The sequence below is a fragment of the Eubalaena glacialis genome, chromosome 5 (genome assembly GCF_028564815.1).
Source record: "Eubalaena glacialis isolate mEubGla1 chromosome 5, mEubGla1.1.hap2.+ XY, whole genome shotgun sequence".
NCBI classification, from domain to species: Eukaryota; Metazoa; Chordata; class Mammalia; order Artiodactyla; family Balaenidae; genus Eubalaena; species Eubalaena glacialis.
This window is the reverse complement of record NC_083720.1, coordinates 119,226,558-119,248,133: the sequence shown is the minus strand read 5'-3', so window position 1 is coordinate 119,248,133 and position 21,576 is coordinate 119,226,558. Positions and strand designations below refer to the sequence as shown.

General features: G+C 45.0%; 1 protein-coding gene across 4 annotated transcripts in view; it reads left to right on the top strand.

Annotated features, from left to right (window-relative positions):
• Positions 1-9,215: 9,215 nt before the first annotated feature.
• Positions 9,216-21,576, top strand: part of ARHGAP10 (Rho GTPase activating protein 10) — a 322,216-nt gene continuing 309,855 nt past the window's right edge. For all 4 annotated transcript variants that reach the window (XM_061191611.1, XM_061191609.1, XM_061191608.1 and 1 more), the window contains exon 1: positions 9,216-9,601. In XM_061191611.1, the coding sequence (XP_061047594.1) occupies positions 9,448-9,601 (154 nt within the window). In that variant the 5' untranslated portion in view covers positions 9,216-9,447. The remainder of the gene's footprint in view (positions 9,602-21,576) is intronic.

Sequence of the window (21,576 nt, the reverse complement as noted above, 5' to 3'; positions counted from 1 at the left end):
CAAAGAAAAACTTTAAAATAATTTAAAAAAATATTGCCCTTCTTTTGCCATATGTTATTCAATTCCATTAGCGATACTCTTCCCCCTTCCTAAGATCTTGGAATTCTTCTGTGTTAGTCAGAATAGGACAGGCTATACTATGGTAACAATCAACTCCAAAATCTTGTGCCTTACCCAACAAGACTTTATTTCTCACTCAAGTTACATAATCTATGCCAGTCAGTGAGTATATCTGCTTCTCACAGTCTCTCAGAAGTTCAGGCTAATAGAGGCCCAATCATTTCATTGCTTCATCTTTTGGAACACGAGGACTTCATGGTTACTAAGGCAGGGCAAGAAAGTGCAGTAGAGCCTTGTACCAGCAATTAAATGCCTCAGGCTGGAAACAACACATGTCAGTTCCACAATAGCCAGAAGAACTTGGTTAAGGCTGGTAACACAGCAGAGGGTGGCAAGTATATTCCTCCCATGTTACCTAAAGGACGGGAGAACTGGGTGTGGGCGAGCACAAGAAGTCTCAACATTTTCATTCATATCCTCATTGATACAAAACTGGCTTCATTTAGCCCTCTGCAAAGTTGTTTTTTTCTATTAATGGAGCCTACCCATTTCACTTTATGTAATGCCACAAGAAGTCTTGGAATAAGTTAAAAAAAAATTAGGAGAGTCATTTGATCGAAGGGAAAAGTCACGTGTCACAGAATGATGTGTAAACACCGAGCTTAGGCTAAACATGTAAAATTGCCATCTGTGGGCCCAGTTTTCTTGATGACTCTAACTTTAGAAGCAGCTGCTGAAGCTTTTCCAGCAGTATTGGGCCCTCCAGTTTTCATGTGGTTAGGAATGTCACCATGGATGCCCTATGACGGACAAGAAATGTCGACATTCTACAAGTTCTTCAGCAACTTTTTTTGAGAAATAGGAAATCAGTACTTCATTTTTCATTAAACATTCACCATGCACTCTTTCTTTTATCTCATCCTTGCCAAAATTTTTTTTTTGTACAAAAAAGTGTAACCAAAAGTAAAGTATTTAAATCGTTGTAGATTTGTACAATACAATAAAGGACAAATAATTGTAGCGAGGGAGTTCAGGATACTCTCTATCTGCTCTACGGCAGCTCAGCTAAGCCTCTGTTTTCTTGCACACCTTATACTCAGCCTATGATTTTCTGTGCTTCCTGTAGACTGGTGGCTCAACAACTTCATTCATCTTGAGGTTACTTCTGGAAAAGTCAGGAAAAGAGAGAGAGGTTTTCCTTGCTCATCTTTTAGATTATCCACGTGTCAAAGCGAGAACGCTGTTCACTGCACACGTGTCTCATACGCTATTAGATGAGACCACGGCAAGAGTTGGAAATACAGAGTAGAGGTCCCAGTGAACCCATCCTGGCTTATTTCTAAATATCTTTTCTGTGCAATTATTTAGAGTAAAATTCTGTTTACAAAAGAAAGATCCAGGGGAAAATTGTAAAAAGGAGAGGATACCAAGACAATAAGTGTGCAGTTCCAGGCAAAGGGGGATGTGCTAGGATTTTCTAGAGAAACAGAACCACTAGGAGATATATATGTGTGTGTGTGTATATATATATACATGTATATATATATATATTCGTAGATTTATTATAGGAATTGGCTCACATGGTGATGGAGGCCAAGAAGTCCTACAATATGCCATTTGCAAGCTGGAGAACCAGGAAAGCTGGTGGCGCAATTCAATCCATGACTGGAAGCCTGAGAACCAGGGGGAGGGCCACTGGTATAAGTCCCTAAGTCTGAAGGCCTAAGAACAGGAGCTCAGATGTCCGATGTCCAAAGGCAAGAAAAGATGGACATCCCAGCTAAAGAAGAGAGAGAGGGAATACACCGTTCCTTTGCCTTTTTGTTCTATTTGGGCCCTCAGCAGATTGGATTGGATGATGCCACCTGTATTGGTGAGGGTGGATCTCTTCACTCAGCCGACTGAATCAAATGCTACTGTCTTTCAGAAACACCCTCAAAGACACACCCAGAAATGACATTCTACCAGCTCTCTGGGTATCCCTTAGCCCAGTCAAGTTGGCACATAAAATTAACCATCACAAAGGACTTAAGGTCATGTGACTTAGAGCTAAGTGATCACTTAATGACTTGTTTCTCCAGTGTGTGCCATGGGCTACTAGGTTCCCCTCTCAGAATATAAAAGGGTATGTAATTGTTTTCTCTTCTAGCTCAGCCACATAACCAATTCCAAGTGCCCTACAATTTCCCTGAAGGTCCATTTCCTTCTAGTACCAATCTAGGTATCTACTGCTTCTTGGGTTGCAAGGAAAAAAAAAAAGATTCTGGCAACTTAAGCAAAAAGGCATTTCATTTGAAGAATGTGGGGTGCTAAAGGAACCCTGAAGAACCAGCCTGGGAACTAGAAGCTGGGTAGCCTGCCAGGCAGCAGGTCTCTTTTGACACTCTTGGCTGGACAGATGAACTGTTTCTCCTGTCAGTGCTTTACTGGGCTCAGGAGTCAAAGTCCTGGGAAGGAGAGTCCAGTTGGCTGAGGGTAGGTCACGTGCTCAGCCTTTGGCAGCGGCAGGCCTGAGAGGAGGGATTAACAGAACGAGCCTCCAGGGATCTCTGGGTTCCCTAGTGTGAGGCAGGCACACGCATTTTACCGAGACTCCATGCTTTGTGGGAAAATGATTACTCAGGTGGAAATCAGTGTGCTCTGGGGAAGTGGGAGTGAAGGTAAAATGCCAGTGTCCACCACTGAGAGCTAAAGCATGATCATATTAATGGCATCAAAGCCCGTGAACCCATGAGTCTGCTGAGTTGATATGTGCTGATTTGTTTTGCTATTTTCAATTATTAGATTGATTCCTTTTTTTTTCCCCTCTGTAACAAATAGCCCGAGGCATATACATCTAAAAAAATTATTTTCTTAGGACAAATTGCCAGGTCTGGAATTACTGCATCAAAAGATATGAGTATTTATACATTTTCATTTTTTATTTTACTGAAGTGCCCATGGACTCTGAGAATATGTCCCTAGTCATGGCAGATGGGCTTTCTAGTGACAGGATAATTGCCTGGTTGAAGGTCGTCCTACGGAAACCTCTCTCTGGGTCATGCCAGGGGCATCTGGGCTACTGGGAAAAACATACTCGTTAGAGCTCTTCTCTTTCCTTCAACATTTGTTTTATATCCATTGCTATCTGGATAAAATAAACTGCAGCGTCACTGCTTAGGTCAGTTGATCCACATGTTATAGGAAAGAGGGCAGCATTTGCCTGAGGGACCCGTAGGCAGTGGGAGTGCCTGCTGATATACATCAGCAAATATAAGATGGGGCACCCAGCTCCCTCTTCTCCACGCCAGGTCCCTCTAAAAGCTGAGGCAGGGGAAGCAGTGATTGCACGAGGACAGGGCACACCACCTGGGGAGGGTACCGCTTGTGTGCCTTGACCTACATCTTAAGCCAGGTTCTTCTAACTCCAAACTTGAAAAGATAAGAGTCCCAGATTTTTCAGAGGATTTTAACTTAAATGAGAGAGAATTGGAAAATCCCTCCCGCTTCCCTGCCCACACACTCATTCCCAATTCCCCCACCCCAGCTTCACTGGAAACATCCCCTTCTCAGCCAGACCAGCAGGGTGGCCGGACCAAGCAGCAGTGAACTTTGTTTTGTAATTATCCATGTGTCAGCTTATTCCCCATGGCTCGAGCATATTAGATTGTAAACACCTTGAGACTAGGGACTGTCTGACCTTAGTATTCCCTGCAGGACTCTCCACAGTAGCTTGCCCACTCCAGGTATGCAATCAGTATTTGCTGACTGAATATCCTTAGGTAAGGGGAGTAGTTCTAGAACTTCCTTGGGGTTCCAAACTCTTCCAAGTTATGATGTTTAGGAGTGTTGGGAAAGGGAGCTCTCCCTAGAAGCAATCAGGGAAGCTTGGAGGGGTTCTGAAACCCACGCTTAGTGTTCTTTTTTTTTCTTTCTTTGTTTTTTTATTTTTGGCCACACAGTGTGGCTTGCAGGATCTTAGTTCCCCAACCAGGGATGGAACCCATGCCCCCTGCATTGGCAGCATAGAGTCTTAACCACTGGACCATCAGGGAAGCCCCTCACACTTAGTGTTCTTCAGCAAAGAAGTGAGTCTGGTGCAGAAGCAGGTGGGATGGGCCCTCACTCCGTCTTCGGGGGCTGTATCTCAGCCCATGGTGCTCCAGCCACAGAGCCTTTTTCAGTTTCCTGTTCTAGTTCTTTGACAACACTTTCCCTGGGAACACTTCTTCCCTCTCCACATCACATCCATTTCACCTCTACCCATTAACTCCTCATCCCACAGATATCAACTCAATTGTCAGTTCCTCAGTGACGTCTCAGAATAGGCCAAATTCCCATTTAACACCTGTGCGGCTCTTCCCCAGCACTTATCAGGATTTTCAATTAATATTTACATTTGTGTTTGTAATTATCTGACACATGCTTTCTCTCTGACTGGAGACTCTTGCTCCATGAGGGCATGAATTGTGCTTGTTTTGTTTGCTGTTGTCTTCCTGGTTCTAGCACACTGCTGGGCATATAATGGGAGAACAGTTACTGTTAGAGGCACAAGTAACAATTTCTCTACACCACATGGGTTTACTCTCTGCAATCCTGGGAGACACAGAGTGTATTAGGGTTCTCTAGAGAAACGTCATCAACTAACAGGAGGTAATATATATTTATATCTATATATCAATAAATATCTAGATATCAACATATTGATATTGATATAGATATATATGGAGAGAAAGAGAGAGAGAGAGAGAGAGAGAAAGAGAGATTGAGATTTACTATAGGAATTGGCTCACGCAATATTTATGGAGGTTAAGAAGTCTCACAATCTGTCATTTGCAGGCTGAAGAACCAGGAAAGCATTGGTGTAAATCCCAATCCAAGTCTGAAGCCAGAGAACAAGGAGCACCAATGTCCAAGGGCAGAGGAAGATGGATGTCCCCGCTCAAGAAGAGACAGAAGGAATTTACCCTTCCTCTGCCTTTTCTATTCAGACCCTCCGTGGATTGGATGATGCCCACCTGCATTGGTGAGGGTGATCTTTTTCACTCAGTCTACTGATTCAAATGCCAATCTCTTCTGGAAACACCCTCATAGACACACCCAGAAATAATCCTTACCAGCTCTCTGGGCATCCCTTAGTCCAATCAAATTGACACACAAGAGTAACCATCACACAGAGATTCTGGCTTGACCCTCAGTAGAGCTTATGCAATGTGGTGCTCTCAGAATAGAATTTCTCAAATTGCATTACCCAGATTACTAGTTCATGAACTCTCAATAGGGTTCTGTGAAGGAAGAAATTTCTTTTAAAAATATAGATGTAAGGAAAATGTCAAACACACTTGGACAGCTATTATTCTGTGATAATTTATCTTTAAGAAAACATACACTCCAAACTGCTAACATTGGTTATGTATGGGGAGGAGGTTTTTCCGCTCTCCCCTCATTATACATTTCTGTTATAATGTATCTGAACCTAATTCTAACTGACTCACAGCCTGAAACATATCCAAAGATAATGTTCAGTGGAACCCATATTTGACTTTATAGGTAGCAACTTTGTGACTCATCAGGGAAAGACAGTATTGTATGTAGCGGAACCTACATAAAGGGAAGGTTTCATCTGAGTTAACCTCTTTTATCTAGACTGGAACCTGACCAACTTTTTTTTTTTATAAAGTTTTTTTTTTTTTTTTTCCCTTTCTTTCTTTCTTTCTTTCTTTATGGCTGTGTTGGGTCTTCGTTTCTGTGCAAGGGCTTTCTCTAGTTGTGGCAAGCGGGGGCCACTCTTCATCACGGTGCGCGGGCCTCTCACTATCATGGCCTCTCTTGTTGTGGAGCACAGGCTCCAGACACGCAGGCTCAGTAATTGTGGCTCACGGGCTTAGTTGCTCCGCGGCATGTGGGATCTTCCCAGACCAGGGCTCGAACCCGTGTCCCCTGCATTGGCAGGCAGATTCTCAACCACTGCGCCACCAGGGAAGCCCTGACCAACTTTTATTGATTCAAATCCTTAACTCATCCAGGCACTGATGAGTGCCCACCTGACAAACTGACATGCATACTTGAATATCTCCCAGGCACCTTAGGCCTAATGAGTCTGAAACTGAAACTGATCTTGCCCATCCCAGTCACCACCACCACATGGACTTCTTATCCCATGTTTTCTTTGCAGTCAGTGTTCAGTAGAGTTCATAGCTGTCTACCTAACTTATCATGCCAGGAGCCTGGGGCCATCTTTGACACCTTCTTCCTCATTTCTATATCCAGGCCTTTGTCGAGTCCCAGAATCTCCCTCTAAAATACATTTGGATCTATTACTCTCTGTCTCCACTGTCACTTGGAGGGTGAAGCTGTACCATTTTTTGCCCAGACAACTCCAAAAGCCTTCCCTCTGGATTCCCATTCCCTATGCAGCACCTGGAGAGAAAAACACAAACCAGATCACGATACCACCATGCTGAAAACTCTTCAAAGGCTCCCGATAGCGTTAGGATACAATCCCAAATCCTACTGTTGACAAAAATAATCAATAAACAATCTATTATAGGAATAGAAAAGAGTTTCATTTGCACCAAACTGAGGACTATAGCCCAGAAGACAGTCTCTCAGAGAACTCTGAGGAACTGCTCCGGAGAAACATAGTTTTCAGTGCAGTTTTATGTCTTGTCAGAACAAAGAACATCAAATAAATCATGGATACATTCCTTCAAGTTTTCAAAAAAAAAAAAAAACTCAAACAAACCAGATCAGCACGAACACAGTGAGTTAGTGTGGCCTTGGCCGCTGGGAAGGGAGTCTCATCATCGAATGAGTTCCAGCATTGGTGTCCCAGAAAGGGAGGCATTGAATCTTTACTTTTAACATGGACATTCTTTACTTCTGGTCAATGCACCCTTTTCTTTAAAAATTAAAGCAGATGTACAATGTATGTTTGATAGGCCACAAACAGGCTATTTTAGCATAAAATTTGAGTTAACTCATGTATAACCCAGTAAGACTTCCCCATACCTCCATATGTGGAAATTTCTTTCATCACTATATATGGCCTAAGAGGCTCCGCCAGATCTGACCCCTGCTGACCCTCCACCACCCAGCATTGTCTTGAGCTAGTTTCTCTCACTCACTGGGCTTGAGCCTCCTGACCTCCTCTTTTAGTCTCTGGAATGTACCACACTCTTTCCCATCCCAGGGGCTTGCACAGGCTGCTTCCCTGCCTGGATTCGTCTGCTCCCACCCTCTATTTAATGGTCAACCCCTACTGATTCTTCTGGTCACTGTTTAATGACACCTTCAATGAGGCCTTCTTAACCCCACTCCCAATTTATATTCGGACACTTCATACTGAATATTATATGTGGTGTTTTGTGGCTGGCTTCTTTCACTTAGCATAATGTTTTTAAGGTTCATCACGTTGTAGCATGCATCAGTACTTCATTCCTTTTTATTGTAGATGAATTATTCTGTTGTATGGATACACACATTTTGTTTATCCACTCATCAGCTGGTGGACATTTGGATTGAGCCCACTTTTTGGCTATTATGAACAATGCTACCATGAACAAGCATTTGTGTGGACATATGTTTTCATTTCTCTTGGGTATATGCCTAGAGAGTGGAGTTGCCGGCTCATATGCTAATTCCATGTTTAACACTTTGGGGAAGTGACAGCGGCCCCTCTTTATGAGGAAAGGTCTAGGATTTTGCCCAGAGGGTTGCATGCCTGTCAGTGTTTGGTTGTTTTGCAAGGCCCTCACTGTTTACACCCCTCCTGTTCCTGAGTGTCTTTCCCCCTTTTATTTGCCTCTTTTATTTTCTGCTCTGCAGATTCCAGCCCCCCAGCTGATTGTAGCCAGAACCAGGCTTTTCAACTGGTAAAAGTTATTTGTAAAACATTTTGAACTCTCTGGAGGATGGCCATTAAAGTAATAATGTTTATCTGTGGGCTAGCCACTCGCAGCGCTGTTTTGTAACGAAAATCTTACTGAGTAGGAGGCTTATTTAACTTGTTTCTGAGGGTTACAATCCTACAACATGCCATCCAGAGCCTCAGTTACCCTACTCCGAGTTTGAACGTTTTAAAGAATCACTTTGAAGTCGCTTGGTGACATTATTAGTGAACCTATATATGTAAACATATGTTGTGAGCCTGTAAAAATGTATGTAGAGTTCCCGGTGTGTGCCTGGCACATAATAATTGCTTAATAAATTGTTAGCTGCTAATTACTAAAAGTTACTCTAATGAACAATCGGTTTCTTTGAGGTAAGGATTTCAATCATTTAAAACGTCTTAACATTTTGGGGACACATTTGAGTTGTTTCAGGACACATGGAATAGTACCCTTGTTCCATCTGCCCTGACAAATTCTCCTTTGATCGTCACCCCCGCCTCGCGAAAACCAGAGAACCTGGCATTCGTTGTCAGGTGGTTATATTTAGCATAATAAAGATCGACTCTACCTACCCAGGCAAACTTAATCTGCTGAATACAACAGAAACAACCCTTCCGTGGTTTAGACACCTTCTCCCCTCCCCCCAAGTCGTTCAGTGTGGATACACGGAAGAGTGTAAGAGTAGCTGCCCGGCCCACAAGAAAATGCTCCCTGCCCTTAAAAAGCTTTCAATCTAAAGCGGAGATTTACACGCATTTTACTTTAGATGGGGACCGAGAGTGGGGAAGAAAGAGCCATGCGTGCGAGTCCATTCACAGCTCAGGGTACGTCCCGGTTCGATGAGATAGTTGTCCATCGCTTCCCCTAGCAAGCCAGACCTGAGTTAAGTCGCCCGCCTGCGGGGATTTACAGATGCTCTGAAGACGCCCCTTCCTGGTCCCGGTCAAGTCCCCCGCTTCAGGGAGCCGACAGTGAGTCACCCCGAAGAAGGGCGCTAAGAAAAGGGGAGGCGCCCGCGCCCGGAGGACAGCCGCGGGGCGAAATTCTAGACCGAGGAAGCCTCGGAAGGAAGAGGAGGGGCCACTGCGCGTGGGAAGAGAAGGAAGAGGCGTCTGGGGGGAGGAAGGGAGGGAAGGGAGAGAAGGAAGGAGGAAGGCGGAGGAAAGAGAAGGGGGCGAGCGGCTAGCGCGGGACGGGGCTGGGCGGGAGGCGCCGGGGCGGGGCGGGCTCGCGCCTCCGGGAGGGCGTGCGGCGCGGGGGCCGGGCGGGGCGGGGCCGCGGCGCCCGAGTTTCGGCGGGGGCTGCCGGGATCTGAGCGCCGCCGGGAGCGGAGCGCCGCATTCTCGCTCGCCTCGGCGGCGCTGCTCCGCGCGGCCGGGCTCACCTCCGCGGGGCATGTCCGCGCTGCTCTCGCCGCGCGCCTGCGACTGCTAGCTTCTCGGGCGCTTCCTGCGCGCGGGGCCCCGCACCTGGCCCCGAAGCCCGGCTCTCGCTGTGCTCGCGGACCGCCGCCGTCATGGGGCTGCAGCCCCTGGAGTTCAGCGACTGCTACCTCGATAGCCCGTGGTTCCGGGAGAGGATCCGCGCCCACGAAGCGGAGCTGGAGAGGACCAACAAGTTCATCAAAGAGCTCATCAAGGACGGCAAGAACCTCATCGCGGCGACCAAAAGTAAGTGGGGACCCGGGCGCGGGCGGGCTGCGGCGCGGCGAGGCCGGGAGGAGCCTCTCCCGGAGGGAGACCGACCGTCCCGCGCCCGGGGCCGGCAGCCGGAGGATCAGGAGATTGATCCGGGATCCGGAGGCCCCGGGGTCGTTCCTCCGCGTCTCCCCGAGCCGCCAGAGGCGAGTCCCCTTTCCCGTCCCTGCCCTGCGCGGCGGCCGGAGCCGGGAGCCGTGCGTGCGAGCGCGCCGCCCGCCAGCGCCGCTGCCCCTACCCGGCGCCTTGCGTTCCCCGCCGGACCCGCCCGGGGGCAGGTTCTGTTACCCCCTAGAGCTGCTGACTGTCTCTCCCGAAACAGACACATCAGTTTCACGGGTCTGGTCAAGTTCTTTTGAGAGATCACGAGACGGGATTCTTTGAAAACCTGCTGGGTGTTGAATTGTTCAGAAGGCCCTTAAGCCGTACGCTTTCCGTGTCATTTTTGGATCGCCTGCGACAGTCTCGTCCCGGGCCTCTTACTGCGCTCAACCCGAAAGTCCACCTGGCGTTGTGCTGCCTTCCGCACATTCCTTCCCTCCTCCTGCGCCGAGGACGGTTCAAAGATTGGGGCTTGTGAGGCTGTGCAGACAGCCTGCCCTCTGGCCCGAGCGAGCACTGCCTGCAGAGAGGGAATTTCACCCCGGTCAAGCTTAGTGCTTTCCTCCCCTCTCCTCCTCCATCTTTTAACTCGGAAGTGGCCACACAGGAGAACACAGTTAATTAGTTGATTATCTGAAGAGAGTCTTTCTAGGAGGCAGGGGGCCTGAAATTCGTGCTGAAACACTGAGTTGGCTGGAAATGGGGAGACATTAGCTTGAGTGGGGAGCTGCGCAGCCTGACCACACCTGTAACCCACAGCCGGTTCTGAGGAAGCCTGGGAGTGCTCCCTTTTCCCTCTTCAAAAGACCTACCCATATAGCAGACTGGGAGAAATGCCCCGTGTCATCCCCTCCCCCCCTTTTGCATTAAGGAAGACGAAAACGTACTGAACAGACTGTCTCAGGTACCCAGCCCAGTGCCTATTCGTTGAATGAATGAGTTGAAAGAAATACGTCTTCGTGGGAAGAATTCAGTGAGCCAGCTCTGTAATTTTGGAAGCAAGTCCCTCGACTTCTCTGGACGTTGTCCGTGGTTTCTTTTGCTTCTGTGACCTCTTTGGTGTTGCAAAACGAGGATTGGGAATCACTTTGTTTGGGACATGTGATTGGTGGACATATTTGGTTGGTGGCTCTCCAGTGCCTTGGCATTGGGTATGTGTGTTGGGATGGAGGTGGGGAGGGGCTGTAAATATGTAGGAGTGAGTGGAGGAAGGAGGAGGAGAGAAGGGTATGCGGTGCTTGTGTGTGTGTGTGTGTGTGTGTGTGTGTGTGTGTGTGTGTGCGCGCGCGCGCGCGCGCGTGTGTATGTGTGTGTAGTGAACAGGAGAGGGAGGACTCTCCCTCTGTAGTTTGGTCTTAACCAGCGTCACTGGGTAGGGGAGTGCCCCTTCTCTCTTACTGGCTGTAGCAGCTTCCTCTGGGACGAGGGGCATGAGGAGGGAGGCTTTGGTGTGGAGAGAGGTAGATGGCAAAGCCCGTTTGGCCACTGGTAGAAAGCTATTTATGTGACTGCATATTCGCTCTTCTGCCAACAGGACACATGCCCGGTGTTCTAGCAGCAGCTAGTGCATCTGGGGGGCCAGCTGTCAGCCTTCCCCTCCAGAATGTAGACTTTCTTGAGTTTGCGAATTGGCTCCTTACTCCTTTTGATTCTTGTGCTTTACCGTAGGAAACATAATTTATGCTCATCCTCTAGAGATCAACCATAAAGTATCTCTCTTCTTGTTGTGTGTAATTAACTTAAATTCTTTTCCAGAGGAGGACAGAGATACAGCTTTAGCTCACATGCTTGTGGCAAGTTAGGGGGACCTGGCCTTTGCCCAGCTTGCCCCGTAAAGTTGACATCGAGCTCCTATCAAGACTAAGAGGCCTGGATGTTAAGTCAGGACACCTGGGTGTAATTCGCCTTCACTGTTAGAGCCTGGCTACAGGACAATTGGGCAGGTCATTTTTTTTTTTTTTTAATTATTATTTATTTATGGCTGTGTTGGGTCTTCGTTTCTGTGTGAGGGCTTTCTCTAGTTGCGGCCAGCGGGGGCCACTCTTCATCGCGATGCGCGGGCCTCTCACTATCGCGACCTCTCTTGTTGCGGAGCACAGGCTCCAGACGCGCAGGCTCAGTAGTTGTGGCTCACGGGCCTAGTTGCTCCGCGGCATGTGGGATCTTCCCAGACCAGGGCTCGAACCCGTGTCACCTGCATTGGCAGGCAGATTCTCAACCACTGCGCCACCAGGGAAGCCCAGGCAGGTCATTTTTGTGTTCAGTTTTTCTTGTCCTACTTCTTAGAGGCATCAGTAAGATTCTGCAGTGTTTGGAAATGGCTTGATTAGATCATTTGAAATTGCAGTCTAGGTCAATCGTTGGCCTAACCAGTTGAGCTTTTCTATAACATCTGAGAAAAGCTCAAGAGGTCGAGGCATCTGAGAAAAGCTGAAACGGAGGGGGAGCTAGAGAAAGGAACAATCAGCTAGGTCAGACTGATTATATTTTCAGATGTTTTGCGCTTTGTTTTGCAAAAACGGCATTTTGTGCATTTTCAGAATTGCGTGTTTAAGTGATTTCTGCTTTTAATTGCCCTGTAAGACGCCTCCTCCATGCGCTAAATACCTGTTGGATTTATGTAACTTTGATGTCTTGATGCTTTCGTTTTTTAAAAAATTTCTTAGTCGCTTGGGAATGCGTAATCTCTGAAAATTATGAAAACATCCATGCTACCAATACATTTCTAAATACAAAACTGACGACCATATTGTTACTTCTGTGTAGAATGTCTTGATGCTTTGAATAATCCACAGATATTTAAAGAAGTTGGAGGTGACTTCTGTGGGACCTGAAAGTTTATTGCTGAGTTCAGTTATGTAGCGATCAGCAAATATTTAGCATCTACAGTTTGTTAAATATTGGGCTTGAGACACAAAGAGGAAAGAAGGTAGAGGCCCTTGGCCTTGAGATTATTGTCCTATAGTTGAATTCAGTTCAGTCTAGGGAACGTGTTTGAACTCCTGCATGCATTGTGCTAAGTTCTTGAAGAAGTGAAGGATACACAGACATACATATTAGAAGATTCAGTGGCAAGTTTTCTAACTTTGACAGAAACAAGAGTATGTTGTAGGTTAGAGTGGAAGTTTGGGAACTCATTGGTGTTTTAAGGAACGGATAGAACCTTGCAGAACCTTGTCAGATTGGAAATAGCTGAGAAGAAACCAGACCCCCCCCCCCCAACCGCTCCGTGTCTGAGGAGCATGAGAAGACCAGTTTGGCTGGAATGGCGATTTCATTTGGGAGAGTAGAATGAGATTCATGGAAAGGTCAGTTTCAGATTGTGGAAGCCATAAAAGTGGGCTTGGAATGTGGGCTTTATCCTGTGGAGAATCACTGACATAATGGGAAAGAGATGGTTTAGAGGCGGTGTGTGGTATCTGTCTGTGTGTCAGGTGATTTTGGAGATAGCAGTGGGGCTGGGGAGGGGCTGCAGAGCGGAGCGTCTGGGATCACTGATTTATGTGGTGGATTTGGAGATCATTCACTCAGTTCAGTGGAGTCTTTGTTTAAATGGTTTTATTAGCCCTTTTTCTTTTTTCACTCCTTTCCTAGAATAATCAGTGTCTTCTTTCAATACAGTTTAAACTTTTGTGAGCCTTTCGTAGGAAGTCTACGTAGTTTCAGATGCTTATGATTCGTAGAAATGCATAGTCTATTTACCAGTAACAGCAATAAGCTATATATACTTTTCTCATAATTTTTACAATTAGGTGTTCTTTTTCTTTTTTAATTAATTTATTTTATTTATTTTAATTTTTGGCTGCGTTGGGTCTTCGTTGCTGCGCGCGGGCTTTCTCTAGTTGCAGCGAGCGGGGGCTACTCTTCATTGCAGTGCTTGGGCTTCATTGCGGTGGCTTCTCTTGTTGCAGAGCACAGGCTCTAGGCACGTGAGCTTCAGTAGCTGTGGCTCGTGGGCTCTAGAGCTGGAGGCTCAGTGGTTGTGGTGCACGGGCTTAGTTGCTCTGCGGCATGTGGGATCTTCCCGGGCCAGGGCTCGAACCCGTGTCCCCTGCATTGGCAGGCAGATTCTTAACCACTGCACCACCAGGGAATCCCCAATTAGGCATTCTTGGAAGAATATGTTCTGTTCTAGAGAAGGAAATATATTTTTTCAACAGATAGCCCTTACAGTTCTTAAGCACTTACATAGCTAAGTAGAAGGCTCTTTAGTAAACTTAGATTGCGTGTGTGTGTGTGTGTGTGTGTGTGTGTGTGTGTGTAAGCTGGAGGAGCCCTCATAAGTGAGCCTGCTCTCATCACAGACGTGGAGAAGGATGTTAGTGGTGGCCAGGACTAGAACTTGAGTCTTTCAAGTCTTGGTTTTGGTACTTCTTTAGGCCTTGATGTTTTAATGATTTTTGCCTTGTTTTTCTCAGGACAACATAAGAGTTCCCTTTTGCTGTCTTTGTATTTATTGTTCCAGAAACATGGTTCACGTGGTAATTCCTTTTGGGGAAATTTCCCAGGTTGCTCTTGCATGGAAACATAGGGAGATTCAGAAGACTTAAAAGAATTTCACTTTGTAAACTTCAGCCTCGGTCTCCTTATTTGTAAAATGGGACTGTTGCATATAGCCTTGAGGATTGAACCACATGTGCGAAAGTGTTTTTAAAACACAAGTGTGAAGCGGTTGTGTAGGCTCTATTGTTTGCCCAGCTAATATTTTTTTTCTGACAATCCAAATTTTGTTCAGGTGTCTACACTCTTGCCCAAGTGACTCATAGAAAGGTGATTGGGTACCATTCTGATTAGTCTGACTCAGTGGTTCTCAATCCTGAGCATGGCTGACCATTAGAACCACCTGGGGAGCTGTAAAAAATGTGCAGTTAGGATTGAGAAACACTGAGCTCTAACAACGCAGCGCGGTAAACCTATTTCCTGGGCTGGTAATTGGACAAATGAGGATGTATCTCAGTTCTGACCAGTGAGACATGATAGGAAGTCTGCTGGAGACTTTGGGAAAGGTTTTCTTTTGTGTGAGAGGAGACTCGTAAAAAGGGTTCTTGACTCTTCTGTGATGTCTGGTTGTGTTGCCTGGAGCTGCTCCCGCCATCTTGGGATGGTGAGTGGAGCCAAGGTAAGGACCACTGGAGCAGAGAGGTAACTGAATCTGGGTTTTTGATGCAGTCATGGAAGCCACAGATGGTTCTGTGCCTGAAGCCTACCTCTGGATAGCTTGTTAAATGACATAAGCCAGTTTGAGTTGGGTTTTCTGCTACTTTACACCCTAATTTTGTTTTTTTTTGGCTGCACCACGTGGCTTGTGGGGTCTTAGTTCCCCCACCAGGGATTGAACCCGGGTCCTCGGCAGTGAAAGCGCTGAGTCCTAACCATTGGACTTCCAGGGAATTTCCAACACCCTAATTTTGATGGAGAGGTATAATTGTAAATTTTGGGCTGATGCTTCGGTTAAGTGGAATTTAGAGAGGCATGGAAGTGAAATGCTATTTAAATTACAAATATAATTTTACCCCAAACGGACAAGAAGACTCATCTATATTCTTTGCCCCAAAGAAATTACTGTGGATCCCCTACAATTCAGGGCATCACTTGGGGGTAAGTCTTCAACTCTCACTTGGGGTCTTACTAGTGGGTTGGTCTCTAAAGCTAATGTAGATTTGCTGTGAAAAGATTTCCTATCTGGCTGGAACTGGGATGTGGACCCAGAAGGGCTCTAAAAGCTTTCATTGCTTTACTCTCTGCAGGTGGTCCTTGTCCCCATTTAGAGTAGTTCCAATTTAGGTCCCTCCACCAGCCGACCCTGTTTGTATGGAATGTTTGCTGGGTCTGTGAGTCATCTGCTGTTCTGAGTTTTCCTGCCACATTGCCTTTTCCCTGCCCTCCCATCTACTGGGGTTCCTTTGACCACCTCCTCTTCACTCTGTTTTTGAGGGGGGGGGACCAGGAGCATTGTTGATTTCTGGAAGAGGGAGAAGGCAGAGGAGGAGGGCATTTTTGTGTTTTAATGTTTAACATGGCTGATGAGACAGTGTAGTAGAGAAGATTAAGAGCATGCTAAGGCGCTGCCTTTCATTCACGCTGGAAACCTCAGTCACGTTGCTTAGCTTTTCTGTATCTATGTTGTCCAACAGAAAATGGAGATAATAATACTGTCTACCATGTAGGGTTGCCAGTTGGGTTGAATGAGTTCATACATGTAAAGCACTTCGAATAAGCACTCAAACGTGAACAATCATGATGTTCTAAATTGCAGGTATCTGTTTTAATATGCAAGCCCTTTTCTTGCCTGAAAGATGGCTGCTCTGGCCCAGAGACTAGCGTCTAACTTTTTAGCGCTCATTACCTCTAAGAAGGTATTTGTCCAAATCATCATGACCAGTGACCAAGAAGAAAGACAAAGTGGTCAAAGTCTGGTAAGGCTTCGAAAGTTTGAATGTAGCTCAGGATGCTGGAAAATCTGGCAGGTAAGTGGATGAATCAAAGCTAAGTGGTATCTTGGGAAAATATGTCCCAGAATTTGTTTCTGAGTCACAAAGATCTGAAGGTGATGTGGAAGGTGTCACTAAGAGTGTTGGAAATCTAGCCCAGCCGTCAGCAGCTGAGACTTGAACAGGCCTCTCATTCAGGGGATTGCTAAGAAAGCCAAAGAAGGCGGGGAGAGCTCTGATCAAGGAATTGGGATGACATCGTCAGAGGCTGGAACCTGCAGATACTTAAAAATTACAATGATGCCTTTAGAAGATATTCACTTTAGTGTTTAACTTGCAGGAGACCCTAACAACCTACTGGACAGTGCTTGTATTTGCTGTGGGAAATCTACCAGGAGAAACACAAGGCAGCCAGAGACAGCCCAAAAAGAGTTGTTATGTAACCCTATTTTCTGCAAGACAATATTCAAAGTCTCCTGGACAGATTCCCAAAGAAGCTGTTTTGAATTCTGACTCCAATAGCTATTTATCACCTTATGATTTTGTGTTTTTTTGGGAGGCAAGAATTATGAAGGAGGTAAAAATATTGGGTAGTCAGCTAGGTTACCGGAAGTCATGCTTAAGGTGATTGCTGACTGTATGTGGCAGTGAATAGGTCAAGTGTTTACATCTGACCATAGTTAATAACATCTGGTGTCTTTTCTCACTTTTTAAAAGTTTGATGTTAGAAATGTAGCTATGAACACATTGCTTTATGGGATTCAGTATGGTCTTGCATTGCCTTTGATTCTACATCTTGTTTAGAGAAAACTCATTTAGTCAGGTTGGCTTTCCTTCAGGATTTGTAGGAGAGTGTTTAGAAATTTGTAGATAATAATTCTGATTAAGGGTGTCTTGGATGTTTTACTAGGTTACTTTTTAAAAAAATATTTTATTTCCTTCGTGGCACAAATCAGTATTTTATTTTAAAATTTTATTTGTTTTGGCTGCATTGGGTCTTCGTTGCTGCGCGGGAGCTTTCTTTAGTTGCAGCGAGCGGGAGCTACTCTTTGTTGTGGTGTGCGGGCTTCTCATTGTGGTGGCTTCTCTTGTTGTGGGCTCTAGGCGTGCGGGCTTCAATAGTTGTGGTGCGCAGGCTAAGTAGTTGTGGCATGTGGGCTTAGTAGTTGTGGCTCGCAGGCTCTAGAGCGCAGGCTCAGTAGTTGTGGCGCACGGGCTTAGTTGCTCTGCAGCATGTGGGATCTTCCTGGACCAGGGATCAAACCCATGTCTCCTGCATTGGCAGGCGGATTCTTAACCACTGTGCCACCAGGGAAGTCCCTACTAGGTTACTTTTAATGGAATTACATTTCAGAGACAAATAGACAATCACAAACTACAATAGAAAAATGTTATTTAAAATGTATATGTTAATGATTTTAATAATAGTAGCTAACATTTATTTATTTATTTTTATTTTAAATAAATTTATTTATTTATTTACTTTTGGCTGTGTTGGTTCTTCGTTGCTGTGCTCAGGCTTTCTCTAGTTGTGGAGAGCGGGGGCTACTCTTCGTTGTGGTGGGCGGGCTTCTCATTGTGGTGGCTTCTCTTATTGCGGAGCACGGGCTCTAGGCGCATGGGCTCAGTAGTTGTGGCACATGGGCTCAGTGGTTGTGGCTCATGGGCTCTAGAGCGCAGGCTCAGTAGTTGTGGCACATGGGCTCAGTGGTTGTGGCTCATGGGCTCTAGAGCGCAGGCTCAGTAGTTGTGGCGCGTGGGCTTAGTTGCTCTGTGGCATGTGGGATCTTCCCGGACCAGGGCTCGAACTTGTGTCCCCTGCATTGGCAGGTGGATTCTTAACCACTGTGCCACCAAGGAAGTCCCAGCTAACTTTAATTAAGCATTTACAGTTTGCTTTACTTTGTGGTAAATTCTATTATTTAATGTGAAGACCTCCTTATTGAGGTATGTTATTATTTACACCATGTTACAGATTCGGAAACTGAATTTAGAGAGGTTAGCAGCTTGTTCCAGTCACACAGTTTGTCAGTGGTGGAGCTGGAACATAAACCCACATTTGTCTGACTCCAAAACCCTTAACCACAATAGTAAGCTGTCCTTGTAAAGAGATGTAAGTGCGGTCTTCTGTTAGGGGAAGTTATTACGATAAATCCTGGTTATCTGGCAAGTGTGTACATTTCACAGTCTGGTTAGGAGACTGTTCTTGTTAGTTCAGCCCAAGGACCATGATTTAAAATTTAAGGCCACCTGGGATGGTTACTGTAAATAAAACTGATTGTTAATTTGTGCAATAAGTGTAGATATTCAGAGATTGGGTTGATTTAGGATGAATTATTAGATGCAGACGTCCACTCAAAAAAGTATCATTTCCTTCCTTCAGTCTCTCTCCCTGTCTCTCTTTTTTTTCTTTTTTAGTTCCCCAACCAGGGATCAAACCCGCGCCCCCTGCAGTGGAAGCATGGAGTCTTAACTGCTGGACCGCCAGGGAAGTCCCCTCTCTTCCTGTGTCTTAATCTTCATCTCTCCCCCTCTCTTAGTGTCTCTTTTACTCTCCATCCCTCATCCCACCCTTTGGAAGAGTAAATTTTAATTTTGTTCTTGTATTTTAGTATTAGGCTTTTTCCTCTATGGAAAATTTGAGTTGTTTTAGAACAATAAACCAATACAAAGAATCTCATAATCATCTCTGTATTTGCCTCTCAGCTTAGAAATAAAAGCTTCCTGTCTGCCTCTTCCCAATGGCACCCTTTCTAATAGAGAACCTGTTCTTTTCCCCAAGAGGTGCAACTGTCTCAAATCTGGTGTATATTATTCCCAGACATTTTAATACATCTGTACATATTCCTGAATAATAGATAGTATGTTTTGCATGGTTTTAGGCTTTAATGGATTCATACACTATTTGTTTTTCTGCAGTTTCTTTCCTTCCCTCAAGATACTTGTGAGATTTATCCATGTGGACACATGTAGCTCTATTTCATTGAGTTCAACCTCTTTTTCCTACAAGTGGCATTTGAAAAGACTTGGTTAATTGATGGTATGTAGATGTTATATAAAGAACTTAAGATGTTTTATGATGTACCTTATTTCCATGCATTTTTTGGATTGTGAAACAATATATTTAGAGAATTTATTCAATATAAAAGCCTTATAATTAATTTTATAAACTTTAAAACACTAGCTTTGACAACAATCTATAGATAAGGAATCCATAAATTTTAAAGACATTTAGTAAAAGTTCTGTTTGATATTTAATGTTATCAGCTTGGCATGGGTGATCAGAGCAAACCAGTTTAACTTTCAGGATTGGAAGAAATAAATGGTCTGAGTCACAAAAAATCTTCAAGGGCCTTTTTGCCTCATTGGAATTAGATTTCCAGTATTAGCATATAGAGAAAAAAATGATATCTTCATAAACACAGTGCTTGTTAAGCACTCTGGAAGCCATCAGTCTAGTTAGGTCAGATGAACATGATTTTTAGGCAGGGATTGGTTGGTATTTTGTGATAGGCTTCTATGCAAACAGCCTGTTGATTTAATTACCCTAATGTAGGAAATGTAGGAACATAATTTATAGACTTGCCAAGGGGATGCTTTTGGAATGAGAAAGGCTTGACACCCTTCTCTTTAAACAAACAAGCAGGCACACTGAAAAAACCCCTGACACTTTACATTCTAAGGGCAGGCATCTCTCTAAGGCCCAAGATCTGCTGGGATCACTGCTGGATGCTGCTGATAGGCCTGCCTCCCTGGTCAGACCAGAATTTCCTCCCTGTGTTTCCTGAGGAAGCTGTTAATCCTATGCCACTAGATATTTCAACGGGGAGTATGAGTTCTCCTTTTCGTTGCCCGGTTCACCGCAGGCACTGTCTGCCCTTGGGTCCCGAGGTCCCATCATCGTCTGGTAGTGAGTCATGATGAGGTGTGTGGCTGGAGGAAAAATCAGTTTGGCTGGGAGATGTCACCTCTGGTCTGAATACTGGATATATTTAATACTCTCTCTTAAAAAAATTTTTTTTTTTTAAATCTCTGACTATAAAGTTAGCTGCTCCACTTATTAGGTGACCTTGGGCAAGTTACTGAAACCCTCAGTGGCTAATTTTCTGTTTCTTTGTTAGTAAAATGGAGATAGTAAGAACTCTATCTCAAGGGGTAGTGGTATTTAATCCTCATGTTACTTACTTAAAAGATCTTAGAACTCTCCCTGGCCCATGGTAGGTGCCGTGATTATCATCATCCTCACCACCATCAGCATCGTTATCACCACTACCGCCATCATCTCATCACCACCATCATCATCATTGTTGGAAGAGCACTATCCTGACTTCCTTTGGTTGAATTTGAGTACAGTTGTGGCTTTACCCGTAGTGCCAGTAGAAATAATCTGTGAACATGTTCTTGCCTCTCTTTGAAGCTAACAATATTTTGAAGTGCAGGGATGGTGCAGGCCTCTCATTTATTAAACAGGAGAAACCATCTGTAGAAATCCAGCATATTACTGAAGATCTTTGCTTGAAAGTTTTGGAAACAAAGCCAAAAAAAGTACAAGGGAGCTGAGTATCGTTGATGTGTTGTTACTTGTATTTGAGAATCTGGCAGATAGTACTTCTGTCACTGTGACAGATAGTTTTGTTTTTCTTTTGTGAAATGCAGGTCAAAGGCAGCACAGCCAAAATATTAAAGATCATGGTCTTTGAAGTTACATCTACTTACTGTGTGACCTTGGGCAACTTGCTTAACTTCTTTGTGCCTTAATTTCCTTGTCTGTAAAATGTGGATAGTAATTTTATCTCCCTGAATGTTGCTAAGATTAAATTAGTTATTTGTAAAGCACTTAAAAAAACAGCCTGATCCATAGTGAGCCCTATATGTGTTTGTTAAGTCTTGGAAAAAAATTAAAAAAAATCTGTTTACTATATAGTCGTCACTGTGATAATCTCATGTACGACAGTGGGGGAGAGGTGTCATCCCAAGTCATTGAACTCAACCTATTGAGTTGCTAGAGGATTAGCAGTGAAAAGAGACCTTTTATATATCGGTGCAGAAGTTAGAGTTCTAATGGGGAGAGACAGAAGATTAATTAAGCACTGTCATTCACACCACTGAGTGAGAATGGAGAATGGGATGTAGTTAACAGGACTAACTAGTTGAGGGGGTCAAGGAAGACTTCAAGAAATTGGTAACTTCTATGGGACTTCCCTGGCGGTCCAGTGGTTAAGACTCTGGGTTTCCAGTGCAGGGGTCGCGAGTTCGATCCCTGATCAGGGAACTAAGATCCTGCGTACCACGCGGCGTGGCCAAAAAAAAATCTGAGACCAGAAGGAAGGCTAGGAGCTTTCCGCGCTGAGGGTAGGGAGTAAGGATGCTCCGAGCACGGTGAAATGCACGCAGGAGGCCGTGGAGGCCAGAGCC